Source organism: Saccopteryx bilineata, chromosome 10 (assembly GCF_036850765.1).
Source record: "Saccopteryx bilineata isolate mSacBil1 chromosome 10, mSacBil1_pri_phased_curated, whole genome shotgun sequence".
Taxonomy (NCBI): Eukaryota; Metazoa; Chordata; class Mammalia; order Chiroptera; family Emballonuridae; genus Saccopteryx; species Saccopteryx bilineata.
Window position 1 is genome coordinate 2,930,806 of NC_089499.1, and position 19,516 is coordinate 2,950,321.

At 53.5% G+C, this 19,516-nt stretch overlaps 1 protein-coding gene across 6 annotated transcripts in view; it reads left to right on the forward strand.

Moving 5' to 3' along the window:
• Positions 1–19,516, forward strand: part of CNTN4 (contactin 4) — a 765,413-nt gene that overhangs the window by 570,632 nt on the left and 175,265 nt on the right. For all 6 annotated transcript variants that reach the window (XM_066245034.1, XM_066245033.1, XM_066245036.1 and 3 more), the window contains one exon: positions 6,593–6,790. In XM_066245034.1, the coding sequence (XP_066101131.1) occupies positions 6,593–6,790 (198 nt within the window). The remainder of the gene's footprint in view (positions 1–6,592; positions 6,791–19,516) is intronic.

The following is a 19,516-nucleotide window of genomic DNA, read 5'->3' on the forward strand; positions in this document are numbered from 1 at the left end:
GGGCACTGGTCCCCAACCTTTTTTGGGCCACAAACCGGTTTAAGGTCACAAAATATTTTCACGGACCGGCTTTTAGGGTGGGACGGATAAATGTATCCCGTGACCGAGACAAGCGTCAAGAGTGAGTCTTAGATGGATGTAACAGAGGGAATCTGGTCATTTTTTAAAAAATAAAACATCGTTCAGACTTAAATATAAATAAAACGGAAATAATGTAAGTTATTTATTCTTTCTCTGCGGACCGGTACCAAATGGCCCATGGACTGGTACCGGTACGCAGCCCGGGGGTTGGGGCCACTGGTCTAGGGAGCGTCCAGTCTGCCTGGCCGGCTTTGACTGTCCACCGGTACCCAGTCTAGGCCTCAGAATTGTTTTGTTTGTTGTTTGATTTTTCTTAATGGCATTTCTGTGGTGGTTCAACCGATAAAGAGCCGACAGGCGTGTAGGCTAGAACCGGAGAAGGGTACCAGGGTTTGGCCGTCCTTCTGTGGACATGATGGAAAGACTAGGAAATTTTGTGTTGATGGGTTTAAAAACCTTTTTTTTTAAATTTTTTTTTTTTTTTACCTTTTGAGCCCCTTCAGCCATTTCCCCCACCCACCCTGAGCAGCCACCATCCCATGCTCCACACCTACGAGCTTGCCTGATTGATCGGTTCTTAGATTCCACGTATGAGAGAGACAGACCGTGTTTGTCTTTGATTTATTCCACTTAGCCTCCGGCCCTCCAAGTCCATCCAGCCTGTTGCAGATGGCAAGATTTCGTTCTTTCTTCTTACTAATAGCATTCCATTGCATATAAATACCATCATTTCTTTATCTGTTTGCCTATCGATGGACACCCAGATGGTGTCCGTCTCGGCTAGAGTAAATAATGCTGCAGTGAGCACAGGAGGTACATGTGTCTTTCTGAATTCCTGTTCTGGTTTCCTTCGGATCTGTACCCACAGATGGGATTGTTAGATCATATGGTAGTGCTGTTTTTTTCGTTTTTCTTTGAGGAATCTCCATACTGTTCTGCATGTGACCGCACCAGTTAACAGCCCTACCAACAAAACACACAACAGAACTCCACATCCTCACCAAAACTTGTAGTTTCCTACCTGTCTGAGGATAACAATTCAGACAGGTGTGAGGTGATATCTCATCATGGTTTGGATTTGCTTTTTTCCTGATAATTAGTGATGTGGAGTCCCTGTTCATGGGCCTGTTGGCCATTTGTATTTCTGTTCGGGGAAAAATGTCTGTTCAGAGTTTTTTGCCCGCTTTTTAATGACTTCCTTTCTTTGCTATTGGGTTTTGTCCTGAGTTCTTTATCCATTTTGGATATGAATCCCCCCGTCTGCTACGTGATTTGTAAATATCTCATCCCATTCAGTAGACTGCCTTTCCATGGTGTTGATATTTTTCCTTCGCTGTGGAGAACATCTTGGTTTTTGTGTGGTCCCATCTGTTTAATTTTTGCTTTTGGCCCCCCCCTTTTTTATACATTAATTGACCATATGTGTGTGGGTTCATTTCTGGGCTCTCCGTTGCGCTCCATTGAGGTGTGTGTCTGTTTTCATACGAGTACGATACTGGTTTAATTACCACAGCTTTGTAATAAAGTTTGAAATCGGGTGTTGTAATGCCTCCAGCTCTGTTCTCCTTCCGTACTTTAAAATGAAGAAACAGGACAGTGATTCACTGGGCACATTTTCCTACATGTTTCGCCTGCTTTGATGTCTGCATTATCATCTCATTATATTTCTGAATGCTCCTCCCTCATTGGGATGGAGAAATAAAATAAAAATAAAAAAAGGACAATTTAGGTAGTGATGTTTACTGTCAAGAAAAATAAATTTTATATATATAATATATATATATATATATATATATATATATATATATATTTTTTTTTTATAGCCTTCTTTCCCCCTACAGGGGCTCAGCACTTAGCTCAATATGATCTCGCCGGTGCACCTGCCAAGGTGTTTTGGTTAACCTTGGCAATCAAGGTCACAGTTCAACTGAGCGAAGGTCACATGTTCAACTGCTGTTAGCTTCTGTCCTTGGCAGACTCCATGGGAGCCTTTTCTTAGCAGCAGCTACTGTTTATCTGCAGCATAGGACGGGGTTACAGTGTTCAATTTTTGTTACAACTTGGGAAACTTACTACAACATCAGCGTAACATTTTGTGGTTTTCTCGTGCTTCTTGTTACATAACGATCTTTCCAAAACCAAAGTGATAAGAGTTCACAGTCTTTATGCTGTACTCCACTCTTTCTTGAAAGTCATGGCATTATTATCTCTGGGTTTCCTGCCCTAGGTTCTGTGAGCTATGAATAAATGTTTAGAAAAGTTAGGTATATTTAAAGAGGGTTGGGAGAGAGGTGGGGATTGTAGAGCGTGCTCCAACACGCTCTAAGAAATCTCAAGATCATTGCCATGATTTCAAAAATCTCCTGCAGGTTTTGAAAGAAGAGATTTTAACAATCTGATAAACTTCCCTTCATCTAGTGCCTCTCAGAATTATTTGATTGTGTAACCATTTTAAATTGGGTAGGTTGCAGGGGGGTAAGGAGAGAACTTTGATTAACAGGAAATAAATATTGCGAAGACCAGAGTTTAGCAAACGTTGCACCGTGAGTCTCAAGGTTATTTCCATCTACCACATGAGGGCTGAGTCACCTAAGTCAGTGGTCCCCAATCTTTTTTGGGCCACGGACCGGTTTAATGTCAGAAAATATTTTCATGGACTGGCCTTTAGGGTGGGACAGATAAATGTATCACGTGACCGAGACAAGCCTCAAGAGTGAGTGAGTCTTAGATGGATAGAACAGAAGGAATCTGGTCATTTTTTAAAAATAAAACATCGTTCAGACTTAAATATAAATAAAACGGAAATAATGTAAGTTATTTATTCTTTCTCTGCGGACCAGTACCAAATGGCCCACGGACCGGTACCGGTCTGCGGCCCAGGGGTTGGGGACCACTGACCTATGTCACAGAAGCTGTGCAACCACAAGAATTAGTTTATTTTTAAATAGGCTAAACAGCATGTTAATTGAATGTGGGTTTTTTTTAGATTAAAATGATTCACTTTTCATGATTCAGTTGTGTTTATGATTCAGATATTTACACACTCCACCTCCGCACACCTGCGTCACACCTGTTATTATTCCCATTCCGTGGATTTAATAGCTGAAAGTGCATGCTAAACGGGCTTTCCTCCTGTAACACAGATTTGAATCTTGGTCTTCTGGTCTTTTTTTCATCATTATTTATTATTTATTTCAATTAGAAAAATAACAAAGCAAGTGTATTTTTTTTCTGATCTCTGTGGTCCGTACAACTTTCCAGTTCCTATTTCAGCCTTCTCCCACAAGGTAGCCACTAGCAACTGTTTTGAAAGCTGCCTTCAGGAGCAAATAAATAAGAGTTTCACAGCCTCGGTTCCCCGGAGAGGCGTGGGTGGTTGAACGCTGCGCTGGTGAATGACTAGGTCCTGACTCCTACCCGGGACTCCGGAGATGCTGACGGGTTCTGAGAGCTCTCTGGCCGCTAATGAGGGGACAGGCCATGTTTTCGCCCTGCAGAGGAGGGGACAGAGGTGCCCGGAGGTGACTTGGTTTGCCAGAAGGAAACTCACCAGCTCCAGGGAGGAGTGCTGTGCCATTTGATAAACATCTCCAGTTTTTATGGGAAAACTGGCACCCCCGCACACACACCCTTCCCCCCCAACCCCCCTGCCAACTTCAGTCACACTGGCACTTCTGCCCCACCTCTGCCAGGGTGCTTCCTTCCCCCAGACTTTCGTTCCTGGAGAAAGTCACCGGCTGGCTGGGAAGCACTCTCTTATTTACACGCAGGGTCCTCTCAACATCAGCAGGGCTCCTTAGCATTGCATGCACATGCGTACATGGAAGGATCAGCTAGTCTCAGGCCGGCATCATTGTATCTCTCAGCTGAGGCAGCGGCATCATTGTATCTCTCAGCTGAGGCAGTGGCATCATTGTATCTCTCAGCTGAGGCAGTGGCATCATTGTATCTCTCAGCTGAGGCAGCGGCATCATTGTATCTCTCAGCTGAGGTAGTGGCATCATTGTATCTCTCAGCTGAGGCAGTGGCATCATTGTATCTCTCAGCTGAGGCAGCGGCATCATTGTATCTCTCAGCTGAGGTAGTGGCATCATTGTATCTCTCAGCTAAGGCAGCGGCATCATTGTATCTCTCAGCTGAGGCAGCGGCATCATCGTATCTCTCAGCTGAGGCAGCGGCATCATCGTATCTCTCAGCTGAGGCAGCGGAAGGTGGCGTAATCCCCCTGACAATGCGCGCCGCCCCCTGCCTCACCCTTTCTGTGTGTAAACAGCGGATTAGGAAGGCAGGACGCCTCCTCTGTCACATTCCTGTACCAGGTCAGCTCCAGCCGGGCCTCACCAAAGCGTCTGAGGGCAATAAATGCCTTTCAGAGCAATTCATGTCCTGTGTACAAATCTGGAGTGACCCTTCTGCCGTTTTCCAAGGACACTCCCTGCCCCTCGACGGTGGTTCGGGATCTTACTGAAGGGAACTGAAGGGAACGGGTCAAGACTCCGCCCGCTGGCCAGTGCTGGAACCGGACGGGCCCTCTGCCTGCAGTCTCCCCTCCCCCGCCCCCACCAGAATAACTTCTGAAAACGGACGTGTTGGTGAATCAGCACTGCCGCTTCGGGCAGAGCTGAGGAGGTCCATGTCTTGGGCGCACAGTGGTCTGCGGCGGGCACACGTTGACCTTCGCTGTCTCTGACGGTCTTCTCCGGGACAGAAAGCCACCTGGGCTCACGCGCTCGCTCACGGAACCCTCCCCTTGTTCGTCCAAAAGCTAGAGCTTCCAAAGTGCGTTTTCAGGGGTGACCGCCTGTTACACTCATCCCACCAGCGTGCCGGGCTGGACAAGATCTGTGAAAAGGTCGCTTTTCAATTCTTACTTTTATTCCCTCTCTGGTAGATAGGATAGTTTTTCAGCTAATGTTTTTTTAAAATACAGATTTCCATGTAGGGGACCCACCCACCCACCGTCCCACCAGTCAGCCCGTCTATGTGTGTTGTGCGTGTATTTGCTGCAGCGTTAAACCAGCATCTCCCTAAAATGAGGGTTCAGACGCACAGGGAAGAAGGCAGGAGGTGGGGGCACGGGAGCAAGTGGGAGAGCAGATGGACCGAGAGGCGGGAGTTCCTCTCCCTCTGGGCGGGACTGAGGGCTTGCCTCAGCTACCTGCTGCCTGTGTGCCACGGTTCTCGGTTAATAGAAAACTGTAACGTGTATAAGCTGCGTGGGAAACTGCCACCTGTTATGCAAGTGTGTGGCAGGCGCCCCAATGCTCTGTAATGGTTGTCACCTCGGACACAAGGACGGTGAGCTGCCCAGTGTCCGGGGGGCCCCGCCCTGCTGGCTCACGGTGACAGACTCCCTGGGTGGGTCACTAAGTATTCCTCACATTCTGTGATGGCTGTCACCTCGGACATGAGGACGGGGAGCTGCCCAGTGTCCGGGGGACCCCGCCCTGCTGGCTCACGATGACAGACTGTCTGGGTGGGTCGCTGAGTATTCCGCACACTCTGTGATGGCTGTCACCTCGGACATGAGGACGGGGAGCTGCCCAGTGTCCAGGGGTCCCGCCCTGCTGGCTCACGATGACAGACTGTCTGGGTGGGTCTCTGAGTATTTATTTCGCACACTCTGTGATGGCTGTCACCTCGGACAAAGGTGAGCTGCCCAGTGTCCGGGGGTCCCGCCCTGCTGGCTCACGATGACAGACTGTCTGGGTGGGTCTCTGAGTATTTATTTCGCACACTCTGTGATGGCTGTCACCTCGGACAAAGGTGAGCTGCCCAGTGTCCGGGGGTCCCGCCCTGCTGGCTCACGATGACAGACTGTCTGGGTGGGTCGCTGAGTATTCCATACACTCTGTGATGGCTGTCACCTCGGACATGAGGACGGGGAGCTGCCCAGTGTCCGGGGGGTCCTGCCCTGCTGGCTCACGATGACAGACTGTCTGGGTGGGTCGCTGAGTATTCCACATACTCTGTGATGGCTGTCACCTCGGACATGAGGACGGTGAGCTGCCCAGTGTCCGGGGGTCCCGCCCTGCTGGCTCACGATGACAGACTGTCTGGGTGGGTCGCTGAGTATTCCACACACTCTGTGATGGCTGTCACCTCAGACATGAGGACGGTGAGCTGCCCAGTGTCTGGGGGGTCCCGCCCTGCTGGCTCACAATGACAGACTGTCTGGGTGGGTCGCTGAGTATTAGCGCAGTAAGGATTGTATGGTGCTAGGCACTGCTTCAAACTTGACACGCTCATTCTCTTGGCGTATAGACATCGGACGTCTCTGAAGAGACTGTCAGTGTACCCTGGAATTAAAATGTGACCACCGAGGCAGGAAGACGGGTAAAATGTTTTAGGGGACTGTGGTTACTTTCTGCATATCTTCAGCAGGCTGAAAGAAAAAAAAAACAAAAACGTCCTTGGGCGACGGCAGGAACAGCTCCCTCGACCGCTTCGCCCCTGACACCCTCGGAGCTCGGCGCGCCCTGCGTAACGACGGTCCCTTTCTTGCTTTCAGAGCTGAGCTACGCCTGGATCTTCAACGAGTACCCCGCCTCCCAGGACAACCGCCGCTTCGTGTCCCAGGAGACCGGGAACCTGTACATCGCCAAGGTAGAGAAGTCGGACGTGGGGAACTACACCTGCGTGGTGACGAACACGGTGACCAACCACCGGGTCCTGGGGCCGCCCACGCCGCTCATCCTGAGAAACGACGGTGAGTGTCCCGAGGGGTGTTGTGAGCGCGCTCTTGCCGACCCCTGGACGAGCGTGGGACCTGGCCATGGTGACACGCAGAACGGGACTGTAAAATAGTTCCACGCTCCCGGCTTTTAATGTCTGTGTCTCTGGTGCGAGGCAGACTGCAGGAGCTTGGACGGTCAGGGCTCAGGAATCATTGAGTATTCCATGTCCAGGAAGAAGGGCATAGTGACCCGAGCCGTGTCCAGACCTATGACCATGGAAACAGGACCCCACCACGGCGCGACGCGGGGCGATCCTGGCTAACTGCGGACGGATTTCTTTATTCCCCGCACTTTTGGGAGACAATCTCCAGAAAATCAGTGAATCGCACCCCCGTTTCTTAGATGAGATGGCAGGACGGGTGGTGACTCGTCACGCGCTCTTTAAAGACAGTCTTACCCGATGGCCCGCCCGGCTCCCGTGGCCCCGTCCCCCACCCTGAGTCTTTAGACGTCTTCTGTTCCCTCTTCCTGGAACACGCTTCCTCCCCTCCGTCCCCTGACTCACTCACACTGGTCCTTCCGGATTCTTCAGGGGCCTCCCTTCCTCCAGGAAGCCTTCTCCGTCTGACCCCTCCCCCAACTCGGCTGGGCGCCTTCTCTGTCAACTCCAGAGTAGCCTAGCCCTGCGCCCCGAGAACACTTCAACCCCTGTCCCTGTGCTGGTGCGTGTCACCGTCTCCCCAGCGACACACTTGCTTTTCTGAAAGCGCACGCCCGCTGTGCTGGCCACTCCTCCTGTCTCTCCGGCCCCCGGCACCGTCCCTGGTACGTAGGAGATGCCCAGGGTGGTCGTTGAGCAGCACAGACCGCGTTCAGCTCTTCCATCCTGGCGGGGCAGTGACATAAGCAGGGGCCGTCCCCACGTGGAAGCCTCTCTTCCTTTTCCGTCTCCTTGCCGTCGGCCTCACACTCCAGCCTTCCCTCGTCGTAAACAGGAAGTGCCGGACCCCGCATCCGGGCGAGGGAGCCGCCAGCCGAGAACCCTGGTACCAAGCGCCTCGTTCGTTCACGCTCCTTACGGGTCGCTGAGGGGTCAGGATTTCCCCTGGATGATCTCACTCAAACATCCAGCCGTTGTCTTGATGGAATAGCCTCTGTTATCTTTTACAGATGCATGAACTGGACCGCAGGGTAAATAACAAACCCCAAACCCAGGTAGCTAGTGAAAAAAATAAATAATGGCTCTAAGGTCCACACCCAGCACCCGGTCTTACAGACTCCAGAGCCCAGGGTAGGAACTCCCCACCCCCGTGTTTCACAATGCCGCCGCTGGCCTGGGTTTATGCAAGACAAACTTGGCAGTTCACACCTGGAGCCCGGTGTCTCTGCCCAGTGTGGCTGTGACCCTGCACCCCAGCCCTGGGTGTCTGCAGACCGGCTACGTCAGTAGGGGGTCCCCCAGCACCTCAACAGCATCCGCCTTAGGTTACAGTTTCGAGCAGATAATGTCGATTCCCGTCTTTCGCTCCTTTAGCCGTGCAGGTAACAGGTGCTTACGTGACGCTTGCTCTGTGACCTTCCCCCCTCTGGGAGCCAGCGTGTGAGAACAGGAAGGCCCCTCTCATGGCACTTACATATATTTCCGGGGCATACTGGTGAAAACAAAGACAGAGAGGTAGAAGCAAGGTCCTGGTTGTTTTAGTGAGGAATAAACAGGCCCGCACGGGAGCCCTGGGGCTCCATGTGGTGGGCTGTCGGGAAGAGCCTCCTAGGAGGTGACATCCACCGAGTCCCGCGTGAGAGGAAGTCACCCGAGAGCCTCAGAGGGAGGAGCGTTGAAGGCTGTGTTCACATCACACGCAAAGGCCCTGAGGTCTGAATGAACGACCGGCTAGTCCAGGGAGCACGGAGACCGTGAGCGTGGTCGGAGCGCGGTGAGCAGGGCGGGGCGGACGGCGGTCTGCGTGGAGGCTGGGAGGGAATTGGGTCAGCTCACGGGGCCGTGGGGAGAAGACTGGGCGTTACTTCAAGTGCCATGTGGGGCCCTCCGGGGATTTCATGCAAGAGAGTGAGGTGTGTGTTTTTAAAAAGAAATCTTCGCTCCGTGGGAAGCAGACCTTTAAATAGTGTGCCTGGACGCTGGAAGTCCACCGAAGTTGGTTGCGGTGACTCAGCTGGGAGAGGAGCTTGAAGGAGGAGGCGAGAAGCGCATGGAGCCAGGGGGTGGTTTGCAGGCCAGGCTGCCGGGACCCAGACGTGCCGGGCGTGGGACGCAACGAGGTGGGAATCGGGGTGACTCGGGTTCCTGGGGCAGCAGCTGGGCTTACGGGAGCGCCCTGTACCGACCTGGTTTTACTAGACAGGCTGTAAGGGGAAATCAGGAATATTATTTCAGCCATTATTTGTGGAGCCAGATGCATGGCTTCTCCCGTGGCGAGAGAAAGGGTTCTCTGCGTGGTGGGGGCTGGACTCTCTCCGGCAGAGGGTCCTTCTGGTGTGTGTGCATTCCGTGTCAGCCTGCCCTGCCCACGCCCCTGACCCCATGACCCAGGACCCACGCCCCTGACGCCGTGACCCAGGACCCACGCCCCTGACGCCGTGACCCAGGACCCACGCCCCTGACCCCAGGACCCAGGACCCACGCCCCTGACGCCGTGACCCAGGACCCACGCCCCTGACGCCGTGACCCAGGACCCACGCCCCTGACCCCAGGACCCAGGACCCACGCCCCTGACGCCGTGACCCGGGACCCACGCCCCTGACGCCGTGACCCGGGACCCACACCCCTGACGCCGTGACCCAGGAACCACACCCCTGACCCCAGGACCCAGGACCCACGCCCCTGACCCCAGGACCCAGGACCCACACGACCTGCTGCGTGGTCCAGGACAGAGCAGTTTCCATCCAGCACTGGCCACGTGGCAAGTGAAGACATGGAGTGAAGCGGAATCCTGTCAAATAAACGTGGAAACGCATCCGTTTGCAGAGTGAGGCCGGCCAGGGGCCAGTTCTGTCCCTGGCTGTCACTCCCGCCTCCCCAGATCTAAGGATGAAGGGATTTTTCACAGACACGTGCTGCAGGGGTATTTTATACAGAATTATTTTACAAAGGCAGCCTCTCAGGCCTCTTCCCACAGGGCATGGATGCCACAGGGTCTGTCTTCCCAGTGCCGTGGCTCCATTGGACGACTCATCGTAAGAAACTCAGTGACACGCTGATGCAGACACACCCAGACGCGGCCGAGGAGACACGTCACGGGGCTGCCGCTTCAGAGGCGGGAGGAGAGACCTCGGGACCATGGCAGACGGGACCCCAGCGCCATCCGGCGCCTCAGCTGATCCACGACTCCGCCGTGGCCTCAGCTCTTAGATTTGTCCGCGTTTCTCTTACACCTGCTGGGAGATGGTGAATGCTCATCGTTGGAACGTTCTATCCCAAAATGAGTTGACTAAGGATCCCATTCTTGAGCAATTAATGCCCATCCGTGCTTAATTTCTGCGGGAGTTGCACAGAGAAATCGCACCGTGTGTCTTTCCTGCTCTGGCAGGAGTGCCTACAGTGGGTGCTCGAACCCCACCACTCAGCACAAGATAGGTACTTTCATTAGCTCTCGTCTGGAGGAAGGGGAAGGGGAAGAATAAATCAAGAAGAGGCTGCAAAATACAGGTGATCTTCTTGTTCGCGTGGACTCTGGGAGAGCGAAGCTGGGGTCGCTGCCGGCACGCGGTTTCCGGGACTCGGGGACGCTGCGCTCGAGGGATTAGTGCAAGGTGAGCGAAGGATGCACGTGGTCACGGAGATCCCAGACACTCTCTCAGATGCCTCACACTCCCTCTACCTCCAATATGTGACCGAGCAGAGGAGTTTACTGCCCGCCCGGAGCCACCTGCCACGGCCGCTCACGCCCCTCGCTACGTGCGGTCAGTCGGACCCTGGAGGACAAGACGTCCTCAGAGTGTAGGTTATTTCCTCAGGTCCAGCAAAGCGGTGCTGGTCTGTGAGCCATTGTTTCCAGCCCAGAAGGTTACAGCGAGTCATAGAAAGCCCAGCGCGAACGTCGGCTCAGGGCCTGAGACAGATCAAGGGTGATGCGGCCCCTGTCGGTCCCAGGGAGCTTGTGCGGTCCCTGCCACCAGCGCGCCCCAGGGCTGCGTGACCTTGGCACGCCCGGGCCCTCTCCCAGTTCTACCCCTGCCTGCGTCCCCAGGGGTGACCAGAGGTTATGCCCGTGAGGGTGTCTGTGGACCTCACGGGCACACAGGTACTGATGGAACAGAAAGGGATGGTTTGGCCTTTGCCCGTGTTCCCACTTTTAAAGCCTGAGACTGGCCGAGGACTGGTCGCCGGGTCTTGGTGGTGCTTCTAGGAGCCGAGGCAAGTACGGGGCAGCGTGCAAGTAGGGTCTGCCGGATGCTTCGTGCTCGGCACCCAAGGTGTTGGTCCTGACCAGCCACCCCGATGGGGACTCTAAACAGAAGGGACACTAGGGGACAGGCACAAGGGCTCTGCCTGGTCTTCGAGTGCCAGGTCCTCTCTCTCTTCCTGCTGATCCAGCTGTCTCTCTGCCTCTCTCTCTGCCTCTCTCTCTCTCATTCTGTTCTCTCTCTGTCTTTCTATCCCCCCCCCATTTCCGTATTTATATACTTTGTTGCACATGTATCCTGAGTCTGTATACATACCAGGTAGTCCTGGGAAGTTAAAAATGTAAACTTCCTTTTTCTGAATGTCTGTTATACTTCGATATAACTTTGACTCGTTTAAAACGTGTGTCCTCTGATACAACCAGGACCACAGACCGGATGTTTCCATGTCCTCACCTCTTCCCCCAGCCTCATTTTATCGAGCCGTGAGAATGCCGGTCAAGGTCAGCCTCGAAGCATTTCGTCCTCACACCTGAAGTCCAGCTTTGTGACCTGGAGGACCAAACAGAGAACCCCAGCTCCCTGCAGCTAGAGGGTGACGGTGTGGGGGAAGGGGACAGAAGGTCACGTGCTGAACGTGCGGTGACAGCATCCCTGGTTTGTGCCCACCAGCCTGACTTATTTGCTGTGGCCTCACCTAAGTGCAGGGCAGGACTACAAATCAAGAAGTCATGGATCCCTCCCACCCTCCTCTCCTCTCCTTCTTTCCCTCCTACAGGCAGCAGCTTGATTGGTTCCAGCATGACCCCAGGCAATGAGGATAGCTCGGTTGGAGCACATCAGCCTTAGGCACTAGAAATAGCTCGAAACTCAAGCATCGGTCCCAGACAGGGATTGCCAGGCAGACCCGGGTCTGGGTGCATGCAGGAGTCTGCGTTACTATCTTCCTTCCTCTTATGAAAGAAAAGAAAGGAAGGGGCCTGACCTGTGGTGATGCAGTGGATAAAGCGTCCACTTGGAAATGCTGAGGTTGCCAGTTCGAAGCCCTGGGCTTGCCTGGTCAAGGCACATGTGGGAGTTGATGCTTCCAGCTCCTCCCCTCATCTCTCTCTGTCTCTCCTCTCTTTCTCTCTGTCTCTCCCTCTCCTCTCTAAAAATGAATAAATAAAAAATTTTAAAAAATTCAAAAAAAAAGAAAAGAAAAGAAGGGAAGGGAAGAGACAGGAAGAGAAAGGATCGAAAGGAAACCAAAGGAAAAGAAAAAAAAGTCATGGGAATTTGGGGGTTTGTCCAGACCAACTACAAACACAAGTCACATCACTTCTTTGGTCCTCAGTTTTCTTAGCTATTAAAATAGGCAACCTAGGCCCTGGCTGGTTGGTTCAGTGGTAGAGCGTCAGCCCGGCGTGTGGAAGTCCTGGGTTCGATTCCCGGCCAGGGCATACAGGAGAGGCGCCCATCTGCTTCTCCACCCCTCCCCCTCTCCTTCCTCTCTGTCTCTCTCTTCCCCTCCCGCAGCCAAGGCTCCACTGGAGCAAAGATGGCCCGGGCACTGAGGACAGCTCTGTGGCCTCTGCCTCAGGCGCTAGAATGGCTCCAGTTGCAATGAAGCAATGCCCCAGATGGGCAGAGCATCGCCCCTGGTGGGCATGCCAGGTAGATCCTGGTCAGGTACATACAGAGTCTGTCTGTCTGCCTCCCTACTTCTAACTTCAGAAAAATACAAAAAAATAAAATAAAGCTGGGCAACTTACAAGTTATAACTGAGGTTCCTTCTAGACGACATCTTGACTTCCAGTCACAACTCCACCCTACTGTAGTGCGGTCTCAGCTCTGTGCGGGCCGGGTAATGACACACGCTGCCACACGGGCACCTGCCGCTCCCTGGGCAGAGGACACTCCCGGGCACAGTGCCTGTGCCTCCCCTCGTTCAGCCTTTACCTCCATGCCCTCCTCGTGGCTCAGCAGACCACATTCTCCTCAAGGTTCCGACTCTAAGACCAAAGGAAGCCTAAAAAAAACAGCCAGGGGAAACCAGAATCCCCAGGTCATCCTGTAATCTGAGGCTACATTCTAATGTAGGCTCCATCATGGCACTGCCTGCTGCTCACGGGCGACTCTCTAAACCAGTGGTGGTCATCCTGGTCCCTACCGTCCCCTAGTGGTGGTCATCCTGGTCCCTACCGTCCCCTAGTGGTGGTCAACCTGGTCCCTACCACCCACTAGTGGTGGTCATCCTGGTCCCTACCGCCCACTAGTGGTGGTCAACCTGGTCCCTACCGCCCACTAGTGGTGGTCAACCTGGTCCCTACCGCCCACTAGTGGTGGTCATCCTGGTCCCTACCGCCCACTAGTGGTGGTCATCCTGGTCCCTACCGTCCACTAGTGGTGGTCAACCTGGTCCCTACCGCCCACTAGTGGTGGTCAACCTGGTCCCTCCCGCACACTAGGGGACGCTCTAGCTTTCATGGTGGGTGGTAGTGGAACAACCAAAGTATAAATAAGAAGACAGATTTAACTATAGTAAGTTTTATAAAGATTTATTCTGCTGAACTTAGCAAAACCCGACATAAAGTAGTTGGTAAGTGATTATTGTTATATGCTTTCACTTGCTGTAACTCTGCTTTATAAATTTTATAAAGTAAAGTGACTTCCCTACTTTATAAATCACCATTCCTGTGGAACCGGTGGGTGGTTAGAAAATTTTACAGATACCGAAGTGGGCGGTGGGTATAAAAAGGCTGACTACCCCTGCTCCAAATGCTGCCCTCGCTGCCCGAGGTCCTCCAGGGAGCATTAGCAACCAGTGTGCGTCTCTGGGAGCAGATCAACGTCATTTTTAAGCCACATAGCGAGCCCAGCGGTCACATCTAAAACCCGCTCAAGAAGAGGATCCCTTTGATTGTAAACTGGATCCACAGCCTTTGATGGACAACCTGTCATTTAAACGGCAAGGATGCAACTTCTGCCTGGCAACAGGAGGAGGGGCGCCCTTCACTTAGACGTAATTTTATGTCGCTTTAAGGTCTAGACTTTCTGCCGAAACACTTGGCTTTGTTTTGCTCTCACTTCTAGTTGCACCTGTGGTGTGGCTCTGTCACTGTGAGCCCGTCTTGCTGTTAATTCTCTAACATCGCAGTTGAGGAACTGTGGGTGTAGGACCTGTTGTATGAGAACATCTAAATGACTAATGGATGTGAGATACTTCGCTAAACTGGCATTGCTAATCTGACTTAATAGCGTCCTCGGGCCCTGGTCGTTTGGCTCAGTGGATAGAGCGTAAGCCTGAAGTATGAACATTCTGGGTTCAATTCCCAGTCAGGGCACAGGAGAGAAGTGACTATCTCCTTCTCTTCTCCCTTCTCCCCCTTCTCTCCCTCTTTCCCTCCCACAGCCAGTAGCTCAATTTGTTTGAGCATTGGCCCCAGGCACTGAGGCTAGGTTGTTGGTCCGAGCATCAGCCTCAGGCACTAAAAATAGTTTGGTTGATTTGAGCGTCAGCCCTAGGCAGAGGTTGCCAGGTGGATCTCTGTTGGGATGCATGTGAGATTCTGTCTATCTCCTCTCCTCTCACTTAAAAATAAAATAGTGTCCTCCTGGCTTCAGATGTTTTGAAGGCTTGGCAAGCTTAGGAACTTGGCAGTCACCTTTGAACCTCTAATTCCATCAACTCCATCTTAGGTCCACGGGGACCAAAGGTCTCAGATGGTCATTGAGCTGGACCGTGAGGAAGCACCTGTATAGAACTTGTGTGTGTTACACTATGAAATAAAAGCATTCGTGAGCTCAGCCCCTGCGAACCCGCAGTCTTAGAGAAATCCCAATCAATGATGAGTCTGAAGTCTTGTTTCTTCATTGGAATCACGGAATTGAGTCCCAAGAAACACATGGACAGACGGAGGGATCTGGACTGGACAGCAGGGAGCGGAGGTGTCCAGCCCAGAATAGAGGCGACACAGGGAATTCGCTGGCTTCTGCTCGTCACCTACAAATACGACTGAGCACCTGCTGTGTACTCGCCACCAGGGACACCGAAGTCTAGGTCCCCACCGTTCCATCTGGCCCAGGAGCCGGGTTGCATTCGGAGACGCCAGTGGGCCCCTCCAGGAAGAGCAGCGGAGTAACACAGCCCAGCCGCACGGAAGTGTCTCTTGTGCTAAGAGCTCCCAGGCTGCAGTGAGTTTATGCAACAGGCGTGGCCCCCGGGGCGGCGGGCACGAGGGAACCTAACCTGGGCTTGGGAGTCGGCCCCTCCTTCCATGAGGAGATGTCCAACCCGAGCGAGTGAGAGAACAGGAATCCCGGGCGGCAGGTCCAGAGTGTGTGTGTCACCCAGGTGGGCAGGCTCCTCCCCCTCCTGCCGGCCAGCCCAGCCCTGCCAGTGCGTGGCCTGTTTTTTTGTGTGTGTTTTTTTGTATTTTTCCGAAATTGGAAACAGGGAGGCATCAGACAGACTCCCACATGCGCCCGACCGGGATCCATCCAGAATGCCTATCCGGGGCCTCGCTCTGCCGCAATCAGAGCCATTCTAGCACCTGGGGCAGAGGCCACAGAGCCATCCTCAGCACCCGGGCCATCTTTGCTCCAATGGAGCCTTGGCTGAGGGAGGGGAAGAGAGAGACAGAGAGGAAGGAGAGGGGGAGGGGTGGAGAAGCAGATGGGCGCTTCTCCTGTGTGCCCTGGCCGAGAATCAAACCCAGGACCCCTGCACGCCAGGCCGACGCTCTACCACTGAGCCAACCAGCCAGGGCCCGTGGCCTGTTTTTGTATAAATAAAGTTTAGACTGTTTCTCCATTGAAATGCTAAGTCGTTTGGATAATGCCTAGATTCTCTGTCATCTTGGCTGCCATTGTCAACGGCAGCTTTTTTTTTTTTTTTTAATCGCGTTCTTTAATTAGTTATTGCTGATGTGTGGAAACTCTATTGTTCTTGTGATGCAACGTCTGGCAAGCTTGCTGGAATCTTCTGTGAGTTCTAATAGTTTCTCCGTGCGTTCTCCCGATTCTCCCAGACTCGCCTGTCGCCCCTAAACCAGGGACTCAGGCGTTCGTCCAAATACAGCCCACCCACCACTGCTTTTGTAGATAAAGTTTTATTGGAACAGAGCCCCGCCCCCTTTTTTCACCTATTGTCTACGGCTGCCTCCCAGCAGCACTGACAGCGCGTGGTCCTAAGAGAGACCGCATGGTTCACAGAACGTGAGCGGGACCGTTGCTGTCTGTCCCTGCACAGAAAAACTGTGCCCATACTGACCACTTAGTAATATCTTGAAACATCTGAGGACCAGCCAGCCAGCCACACCCTCGTCCGGGAGGATTCCGCCAACACAGACGTAGGACCGAGGTGTGCGCGTCTGAGGGAAGAGGCGCTGTTGAGATCCGCACGCCACCGAGAACTAGTTCGCAGGGGGAAAGGAAGAGTTCTTCCTCGGGGGGACGACAGCCGCGGGCTTGCTTTGACCTGAAAGATGGTGGTGACCGTTGTAATGAATCGCCCACACTGGCAGCCGGGAGCACCTGACCTCGGGACTTCACACGCACCCCTAACTGTCCCAGGCGAGGTAGAATGGCTCTACCTTTGCAGGAAAGAGCCCCCTTCTGGGGTAACTCCGGTTCCTTGCCTCTCTGCAGGTGACTGAGAAGGGAGGAGAGGGAGGCAGGCTGGATGGGGGTCCCCTCCTGGTGTTTATTTGCACAACGCACAGGTTTCTGAGGTCAGCTTGCAACCCCAAGTTTCACAGGCGATACCCAGCCCCCAGGTCCCTTACCCCAGCCCCTCACCTCTCCAGCTGCGGGGGGGGGGAGGCTCCTGTTGGGACAGCTGCTGCCTCAAATCCAGTAGGACTTATCCTACGGGACGGTGAATCATGGCAGAAGAGATTCTTTGGACAGCCGCCTAGACCCCACAATGTCTCCTTCCACCCGGAGCAAAACAAGCCTTTTTGTAAAGGGGCGCAACGGTGAACTCGGACAAGGGCGTTGGTGGGACTGATCAGCAATCTGCAGACATTTGACGTTGATGGACGAGACAGCGTGTTTCTCAAGGAAGTCCACGTGGTCACTCCTCATAGGACCCTCTCTGCGATTTCTTCTCTTCAGCAGACAAGCCCGCACTGGGGGTGTCTGGAGCCGTCCCTGCTGGGGCTTTTTTTGAGCAAGCACGGATTCCAGCACAGGCAGGTGTTGGCCAACTCTTGTGGCAGGCAGCTCTGCCCACACAGGCTCTGCCCACGGGAGCTGTCCAGGCGTGGTGCGCAGCTGACTTCTCTCTCGGCCTCCGCAGTGCTGCCAGGGACTTTGTTCAACGCCGTGTTCTTGCAGACGTGGGCCATCAGCCGTCCCCGTGTTCCAGGCTTTGAAAAGGGGTTGGTTATTGCCACGAGGTCGTCTACTGGATCCAAGCACTTTGATGGGCATTGTTCCCAGGGGGGGACCCCAGGACAGGCCTCTCCCAGGGACTAGCCCGTAGCTGTCCACTGATGGCAAGAGGGGGTCTTCCTGCTGTAACTTAACCCCGTGGCTACCACAGATGTCCCTAAAGGGTCATCCCACAGCCAGCAGCATTCACGTCAGCCAGGGACGTGGTAGAGGTGCAGGTTCTGGGGCTCCCTCTCAACAGACTGGATCAGAAACTCACGCCCTCGGGGAGGTGTAATGTTGGGCAGTGGGCAACCCCTGGTTTAGGGAAAAGGTCGGGTTTCTAGGTGTCTTCATCAGACAGCTGCGCTGTGACTGACTCAGCAAGCAGCCATCGCCGGCACAGGCCACGTTCCCGTGCAGGGTGCTGACAGCGAGCGGCCCGCAGGGTCACGCACATCACGGTCAGGGCTGAGGCAGCCCCGCCCCGCAGGGGTCACACACATCACGGTCAGGGCTGAGTCAGCCCCGCCCCACAGGGGTCACGCACATCACGGTCAGGGCTGAGTCAGCCCCGCCCCACAGGGGTCACACAGGGGTCACACACATCACGGTCAGGGCTGAGTCAGCCCCGGCCCACAGGGGTCACGCACATCACGGTCAGGGCTGAGTCAGCCCCGGCCCACAGGGGTCACACACATCACAATCAGGGCTGAGTCAGCCCCGGCCCACAGGGGTCACACAGGGGTCACACACATCACAATCAGGGCTGAGTCAGCCCCGTCGGCAGGGGTCACACAGGGGTCACACACATCACGGTCAGGGCTGAGTCAGGCCCTGCCCGCACCATCGCCGGGCGCAGTCTGTGCGTGGTGGGCGGCTGCTGTCCAGTGATTATCTATTGAATTAGATTCACTGGAATGTCTGTATAGCTGAGCCCCGGACTCCTGAGGACTCCACTGTACAGAACGGTAAGTGCTGTATCTCACTGTTGTTATGGTGACTCTCTTACTCAGAAAAACAGAAAGCACGGACTATGTGTTTTAATGAATTAAGACTATTTTTTTTCACTTTATGTTTTGATTTTTGTTGTTTTTTTGTTTGTTTATTTGTTTTTAACTGAGAGGAGGGGAGAGAGTGAATAGTGAGACGGATTCCTACATGTGCCCCGACCGGAATCCAACTGGCAACCCCTGTCTGGGGCCAATGCTCAGGCTAACCAAGCTATCCTCAGCACCAGGGGCCAACGCTCGAACCAACTGAGCCACTGGCTGTGGGAGGGGAAGAGAGAGAGAGAGAAGGGAGAGAGGGAGGGGAAGAGAAGCAGATGGGCGCTTCTCCTGTGTGCCCTGACCGGGGATCAAACCCAGGACTTCCACACGCCGGATTGACACTCTATCCACTGAGATAACTGGCCAGGGCTGTACTTTATGTTTAAAAGTAGGTATACAGGAGGTGTCTTTATTTAGAATGAGAAGCCAGAAGTGTCTGTGCAGGCAGGTGGTACATCTCACGCAGGAGAAAAAGAATGTCACGGCGAGTGTATATCCTGGTCCATCCTGATGGCACTCCACGCCCTCTGCCACTTCTCCTGGGCTGCTAGACCCAGTGAGGACCGCCCTTCCTGTCTTCTCTCCTGTTTTTAAGTCGTTTGCAGCACAGAGAACGGGTTGGGGACCAATTCCATCGATGGCCTCGCTCTTTTTGCCTAATGTTCTGTGGCTCACCGGAGCAGCTGCACGCCAATTAGGTTCAAACGTGTGCAGGTGGTCAGAGAAATGAGTTGGAAAGTGCACTCCTGTTTAAGGGGCCTTTGTTTCTTAAAAAAAAAAAAAAAAAAATTAAAAAAGCAACAGCTTTTTTGATGTAATGCAGAAAATAAAGGCCAACCTCGTTAAAAATGAGAGAAACGGTCAAATCAGGACGTAGCCCTCGGCAGATGTCGCCAAATTAAACGGCTCGGCCCACCCGTGTTCCCTACACACAGTCGCAGGCGGGCGGAGAACACGGCTTTCTTCATTTTTTTTTACGGCTTTCAT